This window comes from Ceratotherium simum, chromosome 2 (assembly GCF_057802395.1).
Source record: "Ceratotherium simum simum isolate JZ-2026a chromosome 2, ASM5780239v1, whole genome shotgun sequence".
NCBI classification, from domain to species: Eukaryota; Metazoa; Chordata; class Mammalia; order Perissodactyla; family Rhinocerotidae; genus Ceratotherium; species Ceratotherium simum.
The window spans coordinates 6,694,356-6,714,301 of NC_141901.1; the positions used below are offsets into that span (position 1 = coordinate 6,694,356).

The 19,946-nt window shown below is 36.3% G+C and overlaps 1 protein-coding gene across 2 annotated transcripts in view; it reads right to left on the reverse strand.

Moving 5' to 3' along the window:
• KIFAP3 (kinesin associated protein 3) overlaps positions 1 to 15,120 on the reverse strand; it is a 165,755-nt gene extending 150,635 nt beyond the window's left edge. Inside the window, exon 1 of one of the 2 annotated variants that reach the window (XM_004425053.2) lies at positions 14,946 to 15,119. In XM_004425053.2, coding sequence (XP_004425110.1) covers positions 14,946 to 14,977 — 32 coding nt within the window. In that variant the 5' untranslated portion in view covers positions 14,978 to 15,119. Of the gene's footprint in view, positions 1 to 14,945 lie in introns of both variants that reach the window. The other variant, XM_087437843.1, reaches the window with a different exon arrangement.
• Between the last annotated feature and the right edge of the window lie 4,826 nt (positions 15,121 to 19,946).

Sequence of the window (19,946 nt, forward strand, 5' to 3'; positions counted from 1 at the left end):
TTATTTTTTTGTGAGGAAAATCGGCCCCAAGCTAACATCTGCCAATCCTCCTCTTTTTGCTGAGGAAGACTGGCCTTGGGCTAACATCCGTGCCCATCTTCCTCTACTTTATATGGGATGCCGCCACAGCATGGCTTGACAAGCGGTGCATCGGTGCGCGCCCTGGGATCCGAACCGGTGAATCCCGGGCCGCCGCAGCGGAGTGTGCGCACTTAACCGCTTGTGCCACGCGGCCCTTATAGTGACCTTATGTAAGAGAATACTTTGCCTTTAGAACTACATACATTCACATTCCAGATACTCCATTTGTTGAACACCTTGATTCTTTATTTCTACTTATGTTGGATAAAATTTATAGGATTCATTTACAAAACATTCAAAACCATTGTAGGACACTTGGCTGATTACAAAGTAGTTCTTTAAAGGCTCAAAACATTTTGTCATTAAGTTACTCTATATTAAGCCAAGATATAAATATTTTTAAATTGACAACCATGGTTTCAAATTCTATTTTGGCTGTTAAAATATTCCAGCTTGTTAGGATACAATTACGAATTATGTCTGCACGCAATCTATGAAAAGTATATATCCGCTGTTGATAGTTGATTCAGTAATGTCAAAACTGACTTTAGTGGAGCCATTTTAAAATGGAGTCAGAGCTGCCTTTCCAGAGAAACTGCCCTGCTGTCTTGAACCTTGACTGGGCCAAAATGGCAATTGTCTTACAAATGATTGTTTGAGAAGTCAGAGGAGAATGACATCCTGATCACAAAGACTGATGATTGTGGACTTTCTGAAGATAGAATCAATAGTCAATCAATGTTTAGGCAAGATTAGCTCTCTGCCTCCAACTCCAATTAAAATTTTTTTAATACAAACCTTCCTTCTTTGTCTTTAAAAGCCCCTGACTTTTACTCCCTATCGGGACACTATTTGAGTTTCTACCTGAATCTGTGCTCCCTGAATTGCACTTCTTTGATCCCAAATAAACGCTTTGTCTCTTAAACTGGTTTCTGTTTTTGAAGGTTGACAATAAGAAAATTGTTTTTACCATAACAACGTGCCTCACCAGAATTTATATTTTTGTCATCACTACAAAATAAATAATTTTATCTTAAATGCTGAACTCTCAAACTGAATTTAATTATGGCATTCATAATGATGTCAGATGTTTAACTACTGAGAGAATGAATCCAAATGCTTTACCTGGGATCCGTGAGTAAGATGAAAAAAATTTAACCCATTATTGGAATTAAATGATTTTCTATTTGAAGCATCTTATGACACTGAAATTAAACTGATACCTTAACTGTATGCAAATTTATTCTATTAATAGAGCCTTCTCAATAACAGCTCTACTTCACTTTTTTTAAATGCACAAGAAAACTGAAACCAAAAATATGCTAAATTGATTTAGAAAAATAGGTTGTTTTTTTTGTTTGTTTTTTTTTACCTCAATGAGAAGTCATGCTTCACAGAGTGATATAAAATACACCTTCTATAACTACATGTGATAACTGACACCTTTGGGCATAGTGTTCTTAATTGCTAACTTCTAAAGTACATCCTGTTGTTTCTGGACTTCATGTGGTTGATGATATCATCATGATCCCCAAAATAGATATTAAATGCTGACTAACATTGTGTTACACCTTCATCATCAATTTTCTAGAGAAACAAAAATTCAGCCCTTAATTTTTCATTAAACAAGTACTTTTTGAAAAATTATTGCTGTCAAAGGATTTATTGCAGATTCCTGTTCAGATAGCAACATAGAAGGATTCTGAACTCACCTCCTCCCACAGACACACTGAACCTACAGCTATACATGGAATAATTTCCTCTGAAAAAACATCCAAAAACTAGGTGAGCAACTCCTACACATTAGTGGAATGAGAAAAAACCTACACTGAAGTGAACAGGAGAAGCTGAGACACAACCTGGCCATAAACCCCACCCCTAGCATGGTGACTCACCGTTGGGAGGGAACTCACAAACCTGAGCTTCTATCTGAGGAGTGAAGGGTTTGAACCCCACATCTGGCACCCCAACTTTTAAGACCTGCAATTGAGGGGTGAGCCCCCAAAGCATCTAGCTTTGAAAACAAACACAGCTGGTGTCCACGAGACCCTCAAGGCTATAGCAAACACAGAAAGAGTTCTTAAAGAGCTCATGCACATATTCACCCACTCCAGAGCCCAGTGCAGAGGCAAGCGACTGAAAAGTGCCCAGACTTTCTGTGAAAGAGGCTTATTTTTTTATCTTAAAGGGTTAGCCTGAGGAGCAGACATCTAACATAACACACATTTACAGGCCTACTGGAATACTCAAGATGGAGGTTGGCGGGCACCATCTTTGCGCTGTCCCTCTGCCTCACTCCAGCTCACCAGTATCTCCTAGAAAAGAGCTGGTATCCTTGTTTGGTGCCATGATTTTGCAGGTGCCACTCAGGGGACACCCCTAGATCACCTGGCTCCAGTGACCATTGGGGCTTACACTCCCAGGTCCCACAGGACATAAAAAATGAAGAAAAGTTCTTAAAAGTTGTCTACCAATCCCAGGACACAGCAGAGAGGCAAGACTCAGATACCCAATCTTTCTGTGAAAGAGGTCTATTAGCTTATCTTCATAGCTGTGGCCTGAGAAGCAGGCTTCTAATTAAACACACATCTAAGAGCAGCCTATAACCCTCTACTGAGACCTAGGAGGGCAGACACTATCTTCGTAGTCTCCCTCTTTCACACTCCAGATAGCCAGTATCTCCTGGAGGGGTGCTTATACAACCATCTGGTGCTCTGGATTTTGTGGCTGCCACCCAGGGGATGTCCCTTGATCACCTGGCTCTGGTGGCCAGCGAGGCTTGTGTTCACAAGTTCAAAGGGACATTAGCAAAGAAAGAAACAGTTCTTAACTGGCTATCATCCCAGGTCTCAGTGCAGAGGGAGCAAACAGAAACACCCACCTCCCAGTCCTCCCCTGAAAGAGATATATTTGCATACTTTAAAAGCTGCTGCCTGAAGATCTGGTTTCCAATCAGCTTGAATCTAGGTGCTGACTGAGATCATCCCCATTAGGACACTGACAGGTCTGGGGACACCCTCAACTAACAATAGCCAGTAAAACTAAACTAGGCTGCTTGGATAATCACAAAGGTTTGAGAGACAACCAAGAGCTAGGGCAGAGTTAAACAATAAGGTTCATCTCCTAAACAAGCCCATTTCATTCAGACTGGGAGAAGTGGCTGTTTTATTTAATGCATAGAAAGCAACAGAGAGAATCAAGGAAAATAAAACAAAGGAACATGTTCCAAATGACAGAACAAGATAAAACCTCAGAAAAAGACCTTAATGAAACAGAGATAAGTGATTTACTTGATAAAGAGTTCAAACTAATGGTCATAAAGATGCCCACTGAGCTCAGGAGAAGAATGGATGAACAAAGTGAGAATTTCAACAAAGAGATAGAAAATATAAGAAAGTACCAAATAGAAGTCACAGAGCTGAAGAATACAATAACTAAACTGAAAACTACAACAGAGGGGTTCAGTGGCAGACTAGATGAAACAGAAGAAAGGATCCGTGAACTCAAAGACAGGGCAGTGGTACTCATCCAATCAGAGCAGCAAAAAGAAAAAAAAATTAAAAAGAGTGAGGATAACTTAAGGGCCTTATGAGCCAACACTGAGTGGACCAACATTTGCATTATAGGGGTCCTAGAAGAAGAGAGAAAGGGGCAGAAAATTTATTTGAAGAAATAATAACAGAAAACTTCCCTAAGTTTGGGAAGCAAACAGACATCCAGATCCAGGAAGCCCAGAGAGTTTCAAATAAGATGAACCCAAGGAGAGCCACACCAAGACACACTGTAATTAAAGTATCAAAAGTTAAAGACAAGGAGACAATCTTAAAAGCAGCAAGAAAAAAACAACTTGTTACATACAAGGGACACCCCCCGCCCCATAAGACTTTCAGCAGATTTTTCAGCAGAAACTTTGCAGGCCAAAAGGGTCAGTGACACAATATATTCAAAGTGCTGAAAGGAAAAACTGCCAACCAGTGTTTACTCAACCCAGCAAAGCTGTCATACAGAAATGATGGAGAGAGAGTTTTCCAGACAAGCAAAAGCTGAATGAGTTCATCACCACTAGAATGGCCTTACAAGAAATGTTAAAGGGATTTCTTGAAGCTGAAACAAAAGGGCATTAATTAGTAACAGGAAAACATAGGAAAGTATATATTTCACTAGTAAAGGTAAATATATAGTAAAATTGAGAATAAACTAATGATGTAAAGGTGGTAGGTTAATCACTTACAAAACCAGTATGAAGATTAAAAGACAAAAGTAGTAAAAAAAAAAAAAACAAAAACCCTGTAAATACCATAATTTGTTAAGGGACACAGTAGATAAAAAGATGTAAATTGTGACATCAAAAACATAAAATGTGGCAGGGGGAGTAAAAATGTAGAGCTTTAGAATGTGTCCAATCTTAAGTTGTTATCAACTTAAAATAGACTGCTATAAATATAAGTTGTTTTATGTAAGCCTCATGGTAACCACAAAGTAAAAATCTATACTGGACACACAAAAGATAAAGAGAAAGGAACCTAACATGCCACTACAGAAAATCATCAAATCACAAATAAAGAGGGCAAGAGAAGAAGAAAGGAAGAGGAATTATGAAACGGCCAGAAAACAGTGAATGAAACAGCAATAGGTACCTACCTATCAATAATCACTTTGAATGTAAATGGACTAAATTCTCCAATCAAAACACAAAAAGTCACTGAATGGATAAAAAAACAAGAACCATCTATATGCTGCCTATAAGAGACTTGCTTCAGATGCAGGAAACACACTGACTGAAAGTGAAGGGCTGGAAAAATTATCCTATCCAAATGGAAACCAAAATAAACCTGAGGTAGCTATACTTGTATGAGACAAAATAGACTTTAAGACAAAGACTATAAAGAGACAAGGAAGGTCATTACATAACAATAAAAGGGTCAATCCAACAAGAAAATATAACATTTATAAATATTTATACACCCAACATAGGAGTACCTAAATATACAAAGCAAATATTAACAGACTTAGAGAAATAGACAGCATTTCAGACAGACAGATACAATAATAGTAGGGGACTTTCATACCGTATTTCATCAATGGATAGATCATCCATACAGAAAATCAATAAGGAAACATTGGCTTTAAACAACACATTAAACCAGATGGACTTAACAGATATAAACAGAACATTCCATCCAAGAACAGCAGAATACATTTTCTTTTCAAGTACACAAAGAACATTCTCCAGGACAGATCACATGTTAGGCTACAAAACAAGTTCTAATATTTTAAGATTGAAATCATATCAAGCATTTTTTCTAACCACAACAGTATGAAACTAGAATCAATTTCAAGAAGAAAACTGCAAAATTCACAAATATGTGGAGATTAAACAACATGCTACTGAACAGCTAAAGGGTCAAAGAAGAAATCAAAAGAAAAATAAAAAAATACCTTGACACAAATGAAAATGGAAACACAACACACCAAAAACTTAAAGGATACAGCAAAAGCAGTTTTAAGAGGGAAGTTAATAGAGATAAATGCCTATATGAAGGAAAAAGAAAGATCTCAAATAAACAATCTAACTTTATACCTCTAGGAACTACAAAAAGAACAAATGAAGCCCAAATGAATAGAAAGAAGGAAATAACAAAGATCAGAGCAGAAATAAATGAAATAGACACTAAAACAACAACAGAAAAGATCAATGAAACCAAGAGCTAGTTCTTTGAAAAGATAAACAAAATTGACAAACCTTTAGCTAGACTCACCAAGAAAAAAAGAGGACTCAAATAAAATCAGAAATGAAAAAGGAGACATTACAACAGAAATAGAAAGGATCACAAGAGATTACTGGTAACAATTATGCACCAACAAATTTTACAACCTAGAAGAAATGGGTAAATTCCTAGAAATATGCACCAACAAATTTTACAACCTAGAAGAAATGGGTAAATTCCTAGAAATATACAATGTATCACGACTGAATCATGAAAAATAGAAAATCTGAACAGACCAATTACTAGTAAAAAGATTGAATCAGTAATCAAAAAGCTCCCAACAAACAAAAATCCAGACTTGACAGTTTCACTGGTAAATTCTACCCAACATTTGAAGAAAAATTAATACCAATCCTTCTCAAACCCTCCCAAAAACATAGACGAGGAGGCAACACTTCCAAACTCATTTCACAAGGCCAGAATTACCCTGATACCAAAACCAGACAAGGATGCCACAAGAAAAAATATCAGGCCAACATCCCTAATGAACGTAGATGCAAAAATCCTCATCAAAATACTAGCAAACCGAATTCAACAATATGTTAAAAGGATCATACACCATGATCAAATGGGATTTATTCTAGGGACGCACGGATGGTTCAACAAATACAAATCAATCAATGTGATATACCACATTAACAAAATGAAAGAAAAAAGTCACATGATCATATCAATAAATGCAGAAAAAGCATTTGACAAAATTCAAAATCCATTTATGAAAAAACTGTCAACAAAGTGGGTACAGAGGAAATGTACCTCAACATAATAAAGGCCATATACAACAAGCCCACAGCTAACATCATACTCAATGGTAAAAAGCTGAAAGCTTTTTCTAGAAGATAAGGAACAAGGCAAGGATGCCCATTCTCACCACTTCTATTCAACATAGTATTGGAAGTCCTAGCCAGAGTAACTAGGCAAGAAAAAAAAAACATCCAAATCAGAAAAGAAGAAGTAAAACTATCAATATTTGCAGATGACATGATATTATACATAAAAAAACCTAAAGGCTTCACCAAAACACTGTAAGAACTAATAAACAAATTCAGTAAAGCTGCAGGATACAAAATCAACATACAAAAATCAATGGTGTTTCTATACGCTAATAACGAACTATCAGAAAGAGAAATTAAGAAAACAATCCCATTTACAATTGCATCAAAAAGAATAAAACACCTAGAAATAAATTTAACCAAGGAGGTGAAAGACCTGTCCAATGAAAGTTATAAGATATTGATGAAAGAAATTGAAGAAGACACAAATAAATGGAAGGCTATTCCATGCTCATGGATTGGAAGAATTAATATTGTTAAAATGTCCATACCACCCAAAACAATCTACAGATTCAATGCAATCTCTATCAAAATCCCAATGGCATTTTTCACCGAAATAGAACAAACAATTCTAAAATTTGTATGGAACCACAAAAGACCCCAAATAGCCAAAGCAATCTTGAGAAAGAAGAACAAAGTAGAGGCATCATGCTTCCTGATTTTAAACTATATTACAAAGCCATAGTAATCAAAACGGTATGGTATTAGCATAATAACAGACATATAAATCAATGGAACAGAATAGAGAGCCCAGAAATAAACCCACACATATAGAGTCAATTAATTTATGACAAACCAGCTGAGAATATACAACAGGGAAAGAACAGTCTCTTCAATAAATGGTGCCAGTAAAACTGAACAGCCACATGCAAAAGAATGAAACTAGACCAATATCTTACACCATACACAAAAATTAACTCAAAATGGATTTAAAGACTTGCACATGAGACCTGAAACCATTAAGCTCCTAAAAGAAAACACAGGCGGTAAGCTCTTTGACACTGGTCTTGGCAATTATTTTTTGGATTTGACACCAAAAGGCAATAAAAGCAAATATAAACAAGTGGGACTACATCAAACTAAGAAGCTTCTGCACAGCAAAGGAAATCAGCAACAAAATAAAAAGGCAACCTACCAAATGAGAGAAAATATTTGCAAATCATATGATAAGGAGTTAATATCCAAAATATATTTTTAAAAAATCTCATACAACTCAATAGCATAAAAACAATCAGATTAAAAACCGGGCAGAGAATCTGAATAAATAGTTTTCCAAAGAAGACACACAGATGGCCAACAGGTACATAAAAAGGTACTCGACATCACATATCATCAAGGAAACGCAAATCAAAACCAGAATGAGATATCTCCTTACACCTGTTAGAATGGCTATTCTGAAAAAGACAAGAAATTAACAAGTGTTGGCGAGGATGTGGAGAAAGGGGAACCCTTGTGCACTGCTGGTGGGAATGTAAATTGGTGCAACCACTACGGAAAACAGTATGGAAGTTTCTCAAAAAATTAAAAATAGAACTACCATATGATCCAGCAAATCCAATTCTGGGTATATATCCAAAGGAAATGAAAACACTAACTCAAAAAGACACATGCACCCCCACGTTCACTGCAGCATTATTTACAATAGCCAATAAATGGAAGCGACCTAAGCGTCCATCAATGGAAGACTGGATAAAGAAGATGTAGTGTATATATATACAATGAAACATTATTCAGCCCTAAGAAAGAAGAAAATCTTGCCATTTGCAACACCATGGATGGACCTTGAGAACATTATGCTACGTGAAATAAGTGAGAGAAAAGACAAATACCATATGATCTCACTTATATGTGGAATCTAAAAACAAAACCCAAACTCATAGGTACAAAGAACAGATTGATGCTTGCCAGAGGTGGGGGGTGGGGGGTGGGTAAAATGGGTGAAGGTGGTCAAAAGTCACAAACTTCTAGTTATAAAATAAGTAAGTGCTGGGAATATAATGTACAGCATGGTGACTAGAGTTAATAATATTGTACTATATATTTGAAAATTGCTAAGAGAGTAAATCTCAAAAGTTCGCATCACAAGAAAAAAATTGTTACTGTGAGGTGATGGATGTTAACTAGAATTGTTGTGGTGATCATTTCACAATATATACAAATATTGAATCATTATGTTGTACACTTGAAACTAACATAATGTTATACATCAACTATATCTCAGTAAAAAAGATTCCAAATCAATAACCTAATTTTGCACCTTAAGGAACTAGAAAAAGAGCAAACTAAACCCCAAGCTAGTAGAAGGAAAGAAATAATAAAGACAGAGATAAAAGAAATAGAAAATAGAAAAGCAATAGAGAAAATAACAAAATCAAAAGTTGGTTCTTTGAAAGGATCAACAAACCTTCAAAATAAGAAAAAAAGAGAAAAGACTCAAATTTCTATAATTGAAAATTAAAGTGGGACATTACTACCGACCTTACAGAGATAAAAAGAATACTATGAACAAATACGAAGCCAACAAATTAGATAACCTAGACAAAATGGACAAATTCCTAGAAACACACAAACTACCAAAACTGACTCAAAAGGAACAGAAATTCTGAAAAGGCCTATAATAAGTACAGAGATCGAATCAGTGATCAAAAACTTTCCCCAAAATGGAAGTCCAGCACCAGAGAGTTTCACTGGTGAATTCTACCAAGTATTTAAAGAAAAATTAACAGCAATCCTTTTCAAATTCCTCCAAAAAATAGAAAAGGAGGGAATACTTCCTAACTCGTTCTTTGAGGCCAGCATTACCCTGATACCAAAGCAAGACAAAGACACTACAAAAACAGAATGTCTCTTATGAATATATCACTTATGAATATTCTTTATGAATATAGATGGAAATCTATACCCTTTACAAATATAGATAGAAATCAATATTCTTTATGAATATAGATAAAAAAATCCTCAAAATACTAGCAAACAGTATCCAGAAGCATATTGAAAGCATTATACACCATGACCAAGTAGATTTTATCCTAAGAATGCAAGGGAGGTTCAAGATATGAAAATCAATCAATGTAAGAAACTACATTAATAGAATTAAGAAAAAAAGTACATGACTATTTCAATCGATGCAGAAAAAGCATCTGACAAAACCCAACATTCTTTCATGATAAAAGCATTCAATAAATAAGAAATAGAAGAAAATTTCCTCAATATGAAGTAAATATATGAAAAATCTATAGCTAATATTATAGTCAACGGTGAAAGAATGAAGGCTTTCCCCCTAAGATTAGGAACAAGACAAGGATGTCTGCTTTCACGACTTCTATTCAACATAGGACTAGAAGTTCAAGCCACAGCAATGAGGTATGGAAAAGAAATAAAAGGCATCTTGATTGGAAAGGAAAAAATAAAACCATCTCTATCTGTAGATGACATGATCTCAGATGGTAAAAACTGTTACAGCTAATAAACTCAGCAAAGTTGCAGAATACACCATCAACACACAGAAAATCAGTTGTATTTCTATATACTAGCAATGAAAATCCTGAAAAGGAAATTAAGAAAACAATTCCATTTAAAATCAAAAATAATAATATACTAAGGAACAAATTTAAGCAAGGACGTGCCAACACTTATACACTGAAAACTATAAAACTTTGCTGAAAGAAATTAATAAGAACTAAATAAATGGAAAGACATCCATATTCACAGATTGGACAACTTAATACTGTTGAAATGGCAATATTCCCCAAAGTGATCCACAGATTCAATACAATCCCAAAGCCTTTTTTGCAGAAATGGAAAAGCAATCCCAAAATTCATATGGAAACACAAGGGACCCTGAATAGCCAAAACAATCTTGAAAAGGAAGAACAAAGTTAGAAGACTAACACTTCCTAATGTCAAAATGTACTACAAAGCTACAGTAATCAAAACAGTGAGGTACTACCATAAAGACAGACATATAGATCAGCGGAATAAAATTGAGTCCAGGAATAAACCCCTACACCTACAATCAATCGATTTTCAAAAAGGGAGGCAAGACTTTCCTTGGGGGGAAGAACAATCCCTTTAACAAATTGTGCTGGACAACCGGATATCCATATGTAAAAGAATGAAATTAGACTCTTACTTCACACCACATAATTAACTCAGGACGTAAATTTAAGAGCTAAACCTATAAAACCCTTAGAAGAAAACATAGGGGCAAATTTTCAGGAGCTTGGATTTGGCAATGGTTTCTTAAATAATGACATCAAAAGCAAAAGCAGTTAAAAAAAAATAAATTTAAAACTTTTGTTATGAAAGGATAGTATGAAGAGAGTGAAAACACGATCCACAGAGCAGGACAAAATAAATCATTTGCAAATCATTTATCTGGTAAGGGTCTACTATTCAGAACATATAAAAAACTCTTTTCTCCAAAGAAGATAGACAAAGGCCAAGAAACAAATGAAAAGATGCTCAATGACTCTAGCAACTAGGGAAATGTAAATCAAAACTACAATAAGATATCACTTCACATCCATTAGAATGGTCATAACTTAAAAAACAAAAACCCAGAAAATAAGGGTTGGTGAGGATGTAGAAAAACTGAAACTGTCATACACAGTTGACATTGCTGGTGGTAACGTAAAATGGTGCAGCCACTGTGGAAAACAGTTTAGTGATTCCTCAATAAGTTAAACATGGAATTAGTATATAACCCAGCAACAACTAGGTATACAACAAAAGAGTAAAAACAGGTGTTCAAACAAAAACTATTACAGGAATGTTCACAGCAGCTTCATTCACAATAGCCAATAGATGGGAACAACCTAGACGTCCATTAACAGAAGAATGGATAAACAAAATGTGCTATATCCATACAATGGATTATTATTCAGCTATTAAAAAGAATGAAGTAGTGATGAATGCTAAAACATGGATGAATGTTGAAAACATTATACTGCGCAAAAAAAGCTTTACACAAAGGCCAAATACTTCAGGCATGCCTCAGAGATATTGCAGGTTTGGTTCCAGACCATTGCAATAAAGCGAATATCACAATAAAGCAAGTCACATGAATTTTCTGGTTTCCTAGTGCATATAAACGTTATGTTTAAATTATACTGTAGGCTATTAAGTGTGCAATAGCATTATGTCTAAAAAAAACAGTGTATACACCCTAATTTAAAAATACTTCATTGCTAAAAAATGCTAACCATCATCTGAGCCTTCAGCAAGTGGAAATCTTTTTGCTGGTGGAGGGTCTTTGTAAAAAACACAGTATCTGCGAAGCACAAAAAAAGGAAGCTCAATAAATTGAGGTATGCCCATATTTCATTTATCATATACTTATAGCACTTATAAATATAATAAAATAATTACTTCTGAAGTCTGTATTTCTTGCCACATTATGAGCACCATAAAGGCAGGGAAAGCACATCTCATTCATCTAATACTTTTTATCACTTGGCTGAGTGACATGTACATGGTAGGATTTCAAAGAACTACTGAATGAATGAATGAATGCCATTTACTTCTAAAATCCTTCAGCAGCTCCCCATTGCTCTTGTAAGTCTCAACTCTTTACTACAGCTTATAAATCCTATATGATTTGGCCCATTTTTCTTTGTAGCCTTATTCTAACTTCATTTAATAACTATTCAGTGAGTACTTATGTTCCAGGCACTGTTCTGGGTGCTGGGGACACAATAGAAAGTAAAATACAAAGTACCTTACCCTTTTGAAGCTTACAGACCAGCAAGAAAGACAAACAATAACAATAAAGTAGTAAAAGCAGAGAAAGACAAGGTATTAGGTATCATGTGAACCTACTAAGTATATCTGACCTGGATTGTGGGATGGAAAAGGGCGGCCCAGGAAAGACTTTCTGGAAAAAGTGACATTTAAGCTAACATAGGAAAAATGAAGATTTTGCTGAGTGAAGAACAAGGCAAGTTCCAGACAACAGGAAGGGCATTTGGAACCCAACACTGAAACACAGAGGGATCTAAAAGAAGTTATTTCTGTAAGGCTGAAGCATGGAATTACTGGGGCTGGGAGGGGAGCAGAGAGAGACGAAGCTGAAAAGTCAGGTGCTCTAACTCTAAGAACAATGGAAAGCCATTGGAGAGTTTTAAGAGGCGGCAAAAAAAAAATTACTCCATGTTAACTTTTTTAAAAAAATATTTTATTTATTTATTTATTTTGGTGAGGAAGATTGGCCCTGAGCTAACATCTCTGCCAATCTTCCTCTATTTTGTATGTGGGATGCCGCCACAGCATGGCTTGATGAGCAGTGTGTAGGTCTGTGCCCAGAATCCGAACCCGCGAACTCTGCACAGTGAAGTGGAGCACACGAACTTAACCACAACACCACCGGGCTGGCCTCTGATGTTAACTATTTATTTGTGTGTATATCTGATTCAGAATATGAACTGTGTCTATTTAATCATTTCCCCAGTGACCAGAACAATGCTAAGCAAACACTAGGTATTTGGTGAATCAAAACACTAACTAGTAGCAGAACAAAAAATGAAACCTGATTTCTGAATCTATAATCTATTACAAATATAAACATAAAGAATTAGATTCCTCAGTGATAGCTACAATGAAACCACCGACATTAACTAATTAAAATTGCAGTGACTCAATTATATTAAAAACATACTGTTGTCTTGTTAAAAACAAAATATAAAAATAAAAATATTACAAAAAGAATACATGTAATCATTATCAAAGAACTAATTAAAATGGAAGGTTCTGTCAGACATCATAAACCACCAGGCCTGTATGATTATATGCATAGTTCTAATCTGAAAGCAGGCAATGCAAACTTTTTATTTATATTGTCAAAATTAGAGAAAATTAAGAAGTGTGTATTTCAACCTTTTAATATTTTGACCTTATTTTACTTCAAACATTGCAGCAACTAGTTCAATTTTATTTTTGAACTCTAGGTGATATGGCTTTAAAAGTAAGCAATAGGTTGAGAATTACAAGTCATAGTATGCTTAATGGTCCATATGGGTACAAGAATCCTAAGAAAAACTATGTTCTGGTACGACTATATTACATGAAAATAAGCTAATGGTATAATAGTCGCTCTTTGCTCTAGAAAAATCTTGAATTTAAATTTAAAAGAGAAAATTTTTTATGTTCTGTCACAAAATTTTCAATAGAGATATTTTAAAAGATCAATGTAAGCAAAATGCAGTGAGGAAATAAATACTGACTATATACTTGCTATGATTATACATTCCTCAAAATTTTACTGATAAAGCCTGATTCTTTGACAGTGTCAGATATATTTATATAAAATTAGAAAGGCAGGCAATATATGTCTCATTCCTCCAAGGACTGGGTATTTTCATACTTGGTCCTTCATAAGTAATATCTGCCCCCTTTTTAGATAAGGAAACTGTGTCCAAAAGAATACATGTGACCTTCCCAACCAGTAATAAGGACTTAACTAAAAATGGAGAGTCCTAATTAAGATTTGTTTCTATTGCTAACTCTTGGTCCAGTGAGAGGTATTATTATCACGGATGATCTTATCCTCGACAGAAGTCAAATAAATAATCCCAACAGATTACAATTTTTTTTAAAGAGTAACTGATACTACAAATATTTTTAAACTAAAGAAACTATGGCCTGTTCCGCTTCAAGATCCTGAACAAACCTCTTGCTAATTATGAACCTCCTACAAAAATTATACTGTATACATGGCAGTCGAATGGATAAAACGAATGAGGAAAGCACAAACAGGCTGGAAAGCAACATCTCATCACATCTCACAGCCTCCCATAAATTAAAAGCCACCACTTCTTTCCCCTTCCTCATTTCAAAACCCCACGGCAGTGAACCCCAAACCGAAGGCACAGAGGGGAGGCGCCAGAAGACTTCATTCCCAGGCTCCCACAGGATTTATCTATTAGAGAAAAATGGAGAGTCAGAGTGAGGGGAAAAAAGGAAGCCGCGGTTTACCCCGCCCTCGGCCCCTCTCCCCTGAACAATGTCAAGGACAAGGAAACCATCAATGCCGTCAGGGCCCCGCCGAGTCAGGTAAGAGGCTGGAGAACCTCGCCCACCCGAGGGCCCTTTCCTCTTTTCCCCAATTCACCTTTACCCTCCCTTCCTGTGACTTCTCCCCGTCTCCCACCCCTCTTCTCAGCTTCTAGCTTTGCCCAGTGACACCTCACGGCCGACCCAAGAACCTCTAAGAATATCTTCAGGGCCCGGGCGAGGAGAGTAGGACAGAGGCTTGGGGAGTCGTCACCTTTTCAGGTATCTGGCGTCCTCCCCTTGCATGGCGGCGGCGGCGGCGTGGGGAGGATGGGGGTATCTGAAGAGGCCGGCGGGGCCAAAGTACCCCTACACCCAAAGGCAATGACAGTCCTGAGGCCTGCAAGGCGGGGCAGCGGCGGCGCTGCGGTTACCACGGTGAGGCCGCAGACTCCTCCCAGAGCTCCTAGGCTCCAAAACACTGGAGCCGCCCAGACCCGCCTCCGCCAGCCGCGCCTCAAGGCGCATGCGTCTGCTCCGCCGCGCCAGTATGCGCAGCCTCAGTATGAGGTGCTGACCGCTGGGACTAATCTGACGCACCCTGAGGCCGAGCGTGAAGGTTCTTGCGGGAGATTTAGGCATGCGTGGTTAAGGAGTGGCTTTCTGGTCACCGCCCCCTCGAGGATGGGAATTCAAGAGTCATCCCAGTCAGCTGAATTGGAATTTCAGGTTCTGGCTTGAAAAGAGGGAGAGGGAATCTATTAACCTTTTCATTAGAGAGTGCTATAGAGCAGTCCAGCCCTCGGCTAATAACCTGTTAAGTGAGGTTTATATTTGGGGGCATTGTGGAAAAGGAACTGCACTGATTGCACTGAGGAGCTCTCATTTGTGGAGATAGTCTGACCCTTGTCCAAGATGAATATGATTAATATCAACTTTGATTTAGTGGCAAATCTGTCACTTCCACTTTGGTATCCTAAATCTATAATGCACCTTTCTTTTCCCCACACACAAAAACAGCTCCTGAAATTCCAACTCCTCCGCTTATTATCCCTAACTCGAGTTACGTTTGGAATTGTTTCCTTTGAGTCAGGCGACTTGGTAATGCAGGCCATAAGGAAAGAAGGGATGTTTCTGAACCTTAGCAAGTAAATGTCCTCTGCTTTCAGATCTATTCCATGGGCTCAGCTATCACATCTATGCAAATAACTTACATTCATTTATTCAGTAAATGTTAATTGAGGGCCAGCTTTATGCCAAACATTAAGCCAGGCGCTAGGAATACAAAGAAAGCATCTCCACTCCCTCTCCTTACCTGTAATCCTGTAGCTTACTCTCTTTGGTCTATATTTTCAGTTACCTCAGGCCATGTTTACATAGTTGTTCCACTGCCTTTTTTAAATGCAATAGGTTAACGCAATGCACTGTGTGGAATATTAAATAGAGAGACACGGTTCATACCTGCTAAGAGATATTATTTTTATCTGCCCACACATTCCCACCAGCTACGCTATTTGGGTCATTGTTGTAGTCACTCTACCAGTCCTCCAGGGAAGAATATCTAGAGCTAACTATGACATCTTCCTCTGTATCATGCCCTTTTATTAAACTATTACAAAATTCTATCATTTCTTCCTTCAAAACATTCGTGCAATCCAGCTTTTCTTCTCCATTTTCACTTTTACCTACTAGTCTAACCACTTTATACTTGGAATACTGCAATTCTTTCCTAAATGGACTTCCTGTTTTCTGTTTTTTCCAAGTATTCATTCTGAAAACTGATATAAAAGTTTACAAATTATCATTCATGGCTAGATTACCTTGAAACCCCCACAATACCTAAAATTGCCAGATCACAATATCCATTAAAATGCATAGCTAATATAACAAGCATTCTTGCAGTGTAAGCTCCTTGAGATCAGAGATTTTGTTTTGTTCAGTTCTGTATCCTCAGAACAGCATCTGGCCCATACCTGGCACTGAATAAATATTTGGAGTCGAAACAGAAATGCATAACTGAGCCTGAAACAACAACAACAACAAAAATCTAGAGGAAATGCCCAGAGGCCAGAAAGAAAGAGCTAAAAACTACAGCAGCAGGGAGATCAACTGAAACTGGGACTGAGCTATAGAAACTGTCAGTCTGGAGCACGAAAAGTACAAGATGAGCCTGGGCATTTTATCCTTGAAAGTAGAGAAATACTCAGAGACTAACGGGATTGTGTCCAAAAGTGTCTCAATTTTGAGACAATTTGCATTAAAAGGAATAATTACTGTGGTTGATTTAACACATTAATAAAAATCCAGGCGTCCGTAATGATACACAACAACAGATAGAAAAGCAAAACCTCACACTTGCGTTGAAGGCAATGACTACATCAAATCCTTACTCTGAAAATTGGTAATTCAGGGAAATAATTAAGCATTTAATTAAGACCTTTTGGAACAAATTATAATTTACCTTTTCTGGATGAGAGAAAACTCTTCTTTGCAGAAAATGCCTGCTAGTAATGTAAAAAAATGATTATAAACAGTTACTATTTTGCAAACCCCAATGAATAATGGATTCAGCTACAACTCATCTATTTATTACGAAATATTTTAAAATGTGGCACAGTTTCACTCCACAGATTATTTGATAGTTCTAAAGGGAAAAAAATGTTACTTTACAATAGGGAAATCTGGCTTTCAGCATTTGAAATAAACAAGCAAATTTAGCATCATTAGTAGTGGTAGTACCTGATGGTATATGCAGTAGGAAGCACACAAGATCACCTATTAAGTATTCTTGCCAAAAATTAACCTGACTCTAATTAGGCGATTAGATCTCACATGCAGTACTAAATAAAGAAGATGGTCCTGAAAAGTGGGAACATACCTAATTGGATATCAAGCTATATCATAACAGAATAATAATTACGAGGTGTAGTATTGGCATAGGAAGAGAACCCTAGTGGAACAAAAAAGGGAACCAGACTCAAGCGTATATGTAAACTTGAAATATGACAAGTGAATTTTCAGATCATTATAGATAAAAAGTATTTTCAATAAATGACTTTGGGACCATTGGTTATGCATATGTAACAAATTAAATTGAATCCCTACCTCATGCCATATGCAAAAATTAATTCCACATTGAATAAACACTTAAATGTGAAAAATAAAACTTAAAAACATTTAGAAACAAATATAAATTATCTTTATGACCCTCAGTTTAGAACACATTTTTAAACAAGGCACAGAAAACACTAAAAATAAGATATTGATAAATTTACTAACTTAAAATTAGTAACTTCTGATTATCAACTAAGACATCGTAAAGAAAGTGAAAAGATGTCAAAAAATGATATTTTGCGTCACATAAAAACTAACAAAGGATTAAATTAAGACTACTTTAAGATCCCCTCTGAATCAAAAAGGTAAAGACGAACAACCCAATGGGAAAATGGACAAAGATGAAAAAGTGGAAATAGGAATAGCAAGAAAAAAAACAAAACAAAACGTGAAAAGATGCTCCATCTCAATAGTAACCAGGAAGATGCCAATTAAGGCCATAAAAAGATACTATTTTACATTGACCAAGGTGCAAAAATTAAGTCTGACAATCCTAAGTGCTGGTGAAAATGTGAAACCTTGGAAATTATTTAGTAAGCACTTCAGATGTGAGTGTACATTGGGACTACCACTTGAGAATAAAATGTCTTGCATTATTTTGTAAGGTTGAACAGGGCATATACCCGAAATCTCTGCAATTCTACTCCTGGTTATATAGCTCAGAAAATTCTAGCATATGTGCACAATGAGATTTGTTCCAGAATTACTGGAACCATATTGTACCTAATATAAAAAGAAAGACTGAAAAATAACTCCAAAATATTTTTGAAGGACAGTGGATAAATATGTGTGAAATATTCACACAAGACAATATTATGCAGCAGAGAAAGTTAATGAATTAGAACTACACACACAACATAGATGAATATTGGGAACATTATATTGAATGAAAACAGCAAATTGATATAAACAGACATAAACAATATCTGTGTAGGTTTATTTCTGGGCTTTCTATTCTGTTCCATTGGTCTATATGTCAGGAAGTATGATGCCTCCAGCATGTTCTTTCTCAAGATTGTTTTGGCTATTTGAGGTCTGATGTGGTTCCATATAAATTTTAGGGTTGTTTTTTCTATTTTTGAAAAAAAAATGCCCTGGAATTTTGATAGAATTGCATTGAATCTGTAAATCTTTTTGGATAGTAAGGACATTTTGACACTAGTAAGTCTTCCAATCCGTGAACATAGGTTGTCTTTCCATTTATTTGTGTTTTCTTTATTCTCATTTATCAATGTTTTGTGGTTTTCATTGTAAATGTCTTTCATCTCCTTAATTAAGTTTATTTCTAAATGTTTTATTCTTTTTGATGATATTATAAATGGGATTGTTTTCTTAATTTCCTTATCAGATAGTTTATTGTGAGCATAGGCATACCTTGGAGATATTGCGGGTTCAGTTCTGGACCACCACAATAAAGCTAATATTGCAATAAAGGTAGTCACACAAATGTTTTGGTTTCCCAGTGCATATAAAAGTTATGTTTACACTAAACTATAGTCTATTAAGTGTGCAATAGCATTATGTCTACAAAAACAATGTACCTACCTTAATTAAAAAATACTTTATTGCTAAAAAATGCTAACCATCATCTAAGCCTTCAGTGATTCATAATCTTTTTCCGGTTGGAGGGTCTTGCCTTGATGTTGATGGCTGCTGATTGATCAGGGTGCTGGGTGCTGCAGGCTGGGGTGGCTGTGGCAGTTTCTTAAAATAAGACAACAATGAAGTTTGCCATGTCGATTGACTCTTCCTTTCATGAAGGATTTCTCTATTGCATGTGATGCTGTTTGATAGCATTTTACTCCCAGCAGAGCTCTTTCAAAACTGGAGTCAATCCTCTGAAACTCTCCTGTTGCTTTATCAACTAAGTTGATGTAATGTTCTAAATCCTTTGTTGTTATTTCAACAGTCTTCATAGTATCTTCACCAAGAGTACATTCCTTCTCAAGAAACCACTTTCTTTGCTCATTCGTAAGAAGCAACTCCTCATCCATTAAAGTTTTATCATGAGATTGCAGCAATTCAGTCACATCTTCAGGGTCCACTTCTAATTCTAGTTCTCTTGCTATTTCCACCACATCTGCAGTTACTTCCTCCACTGAAATCTTGAACCCCTCAAAGTCATCCATGAGGGTTGGAATGAGCTTCTTCCAAACTCATG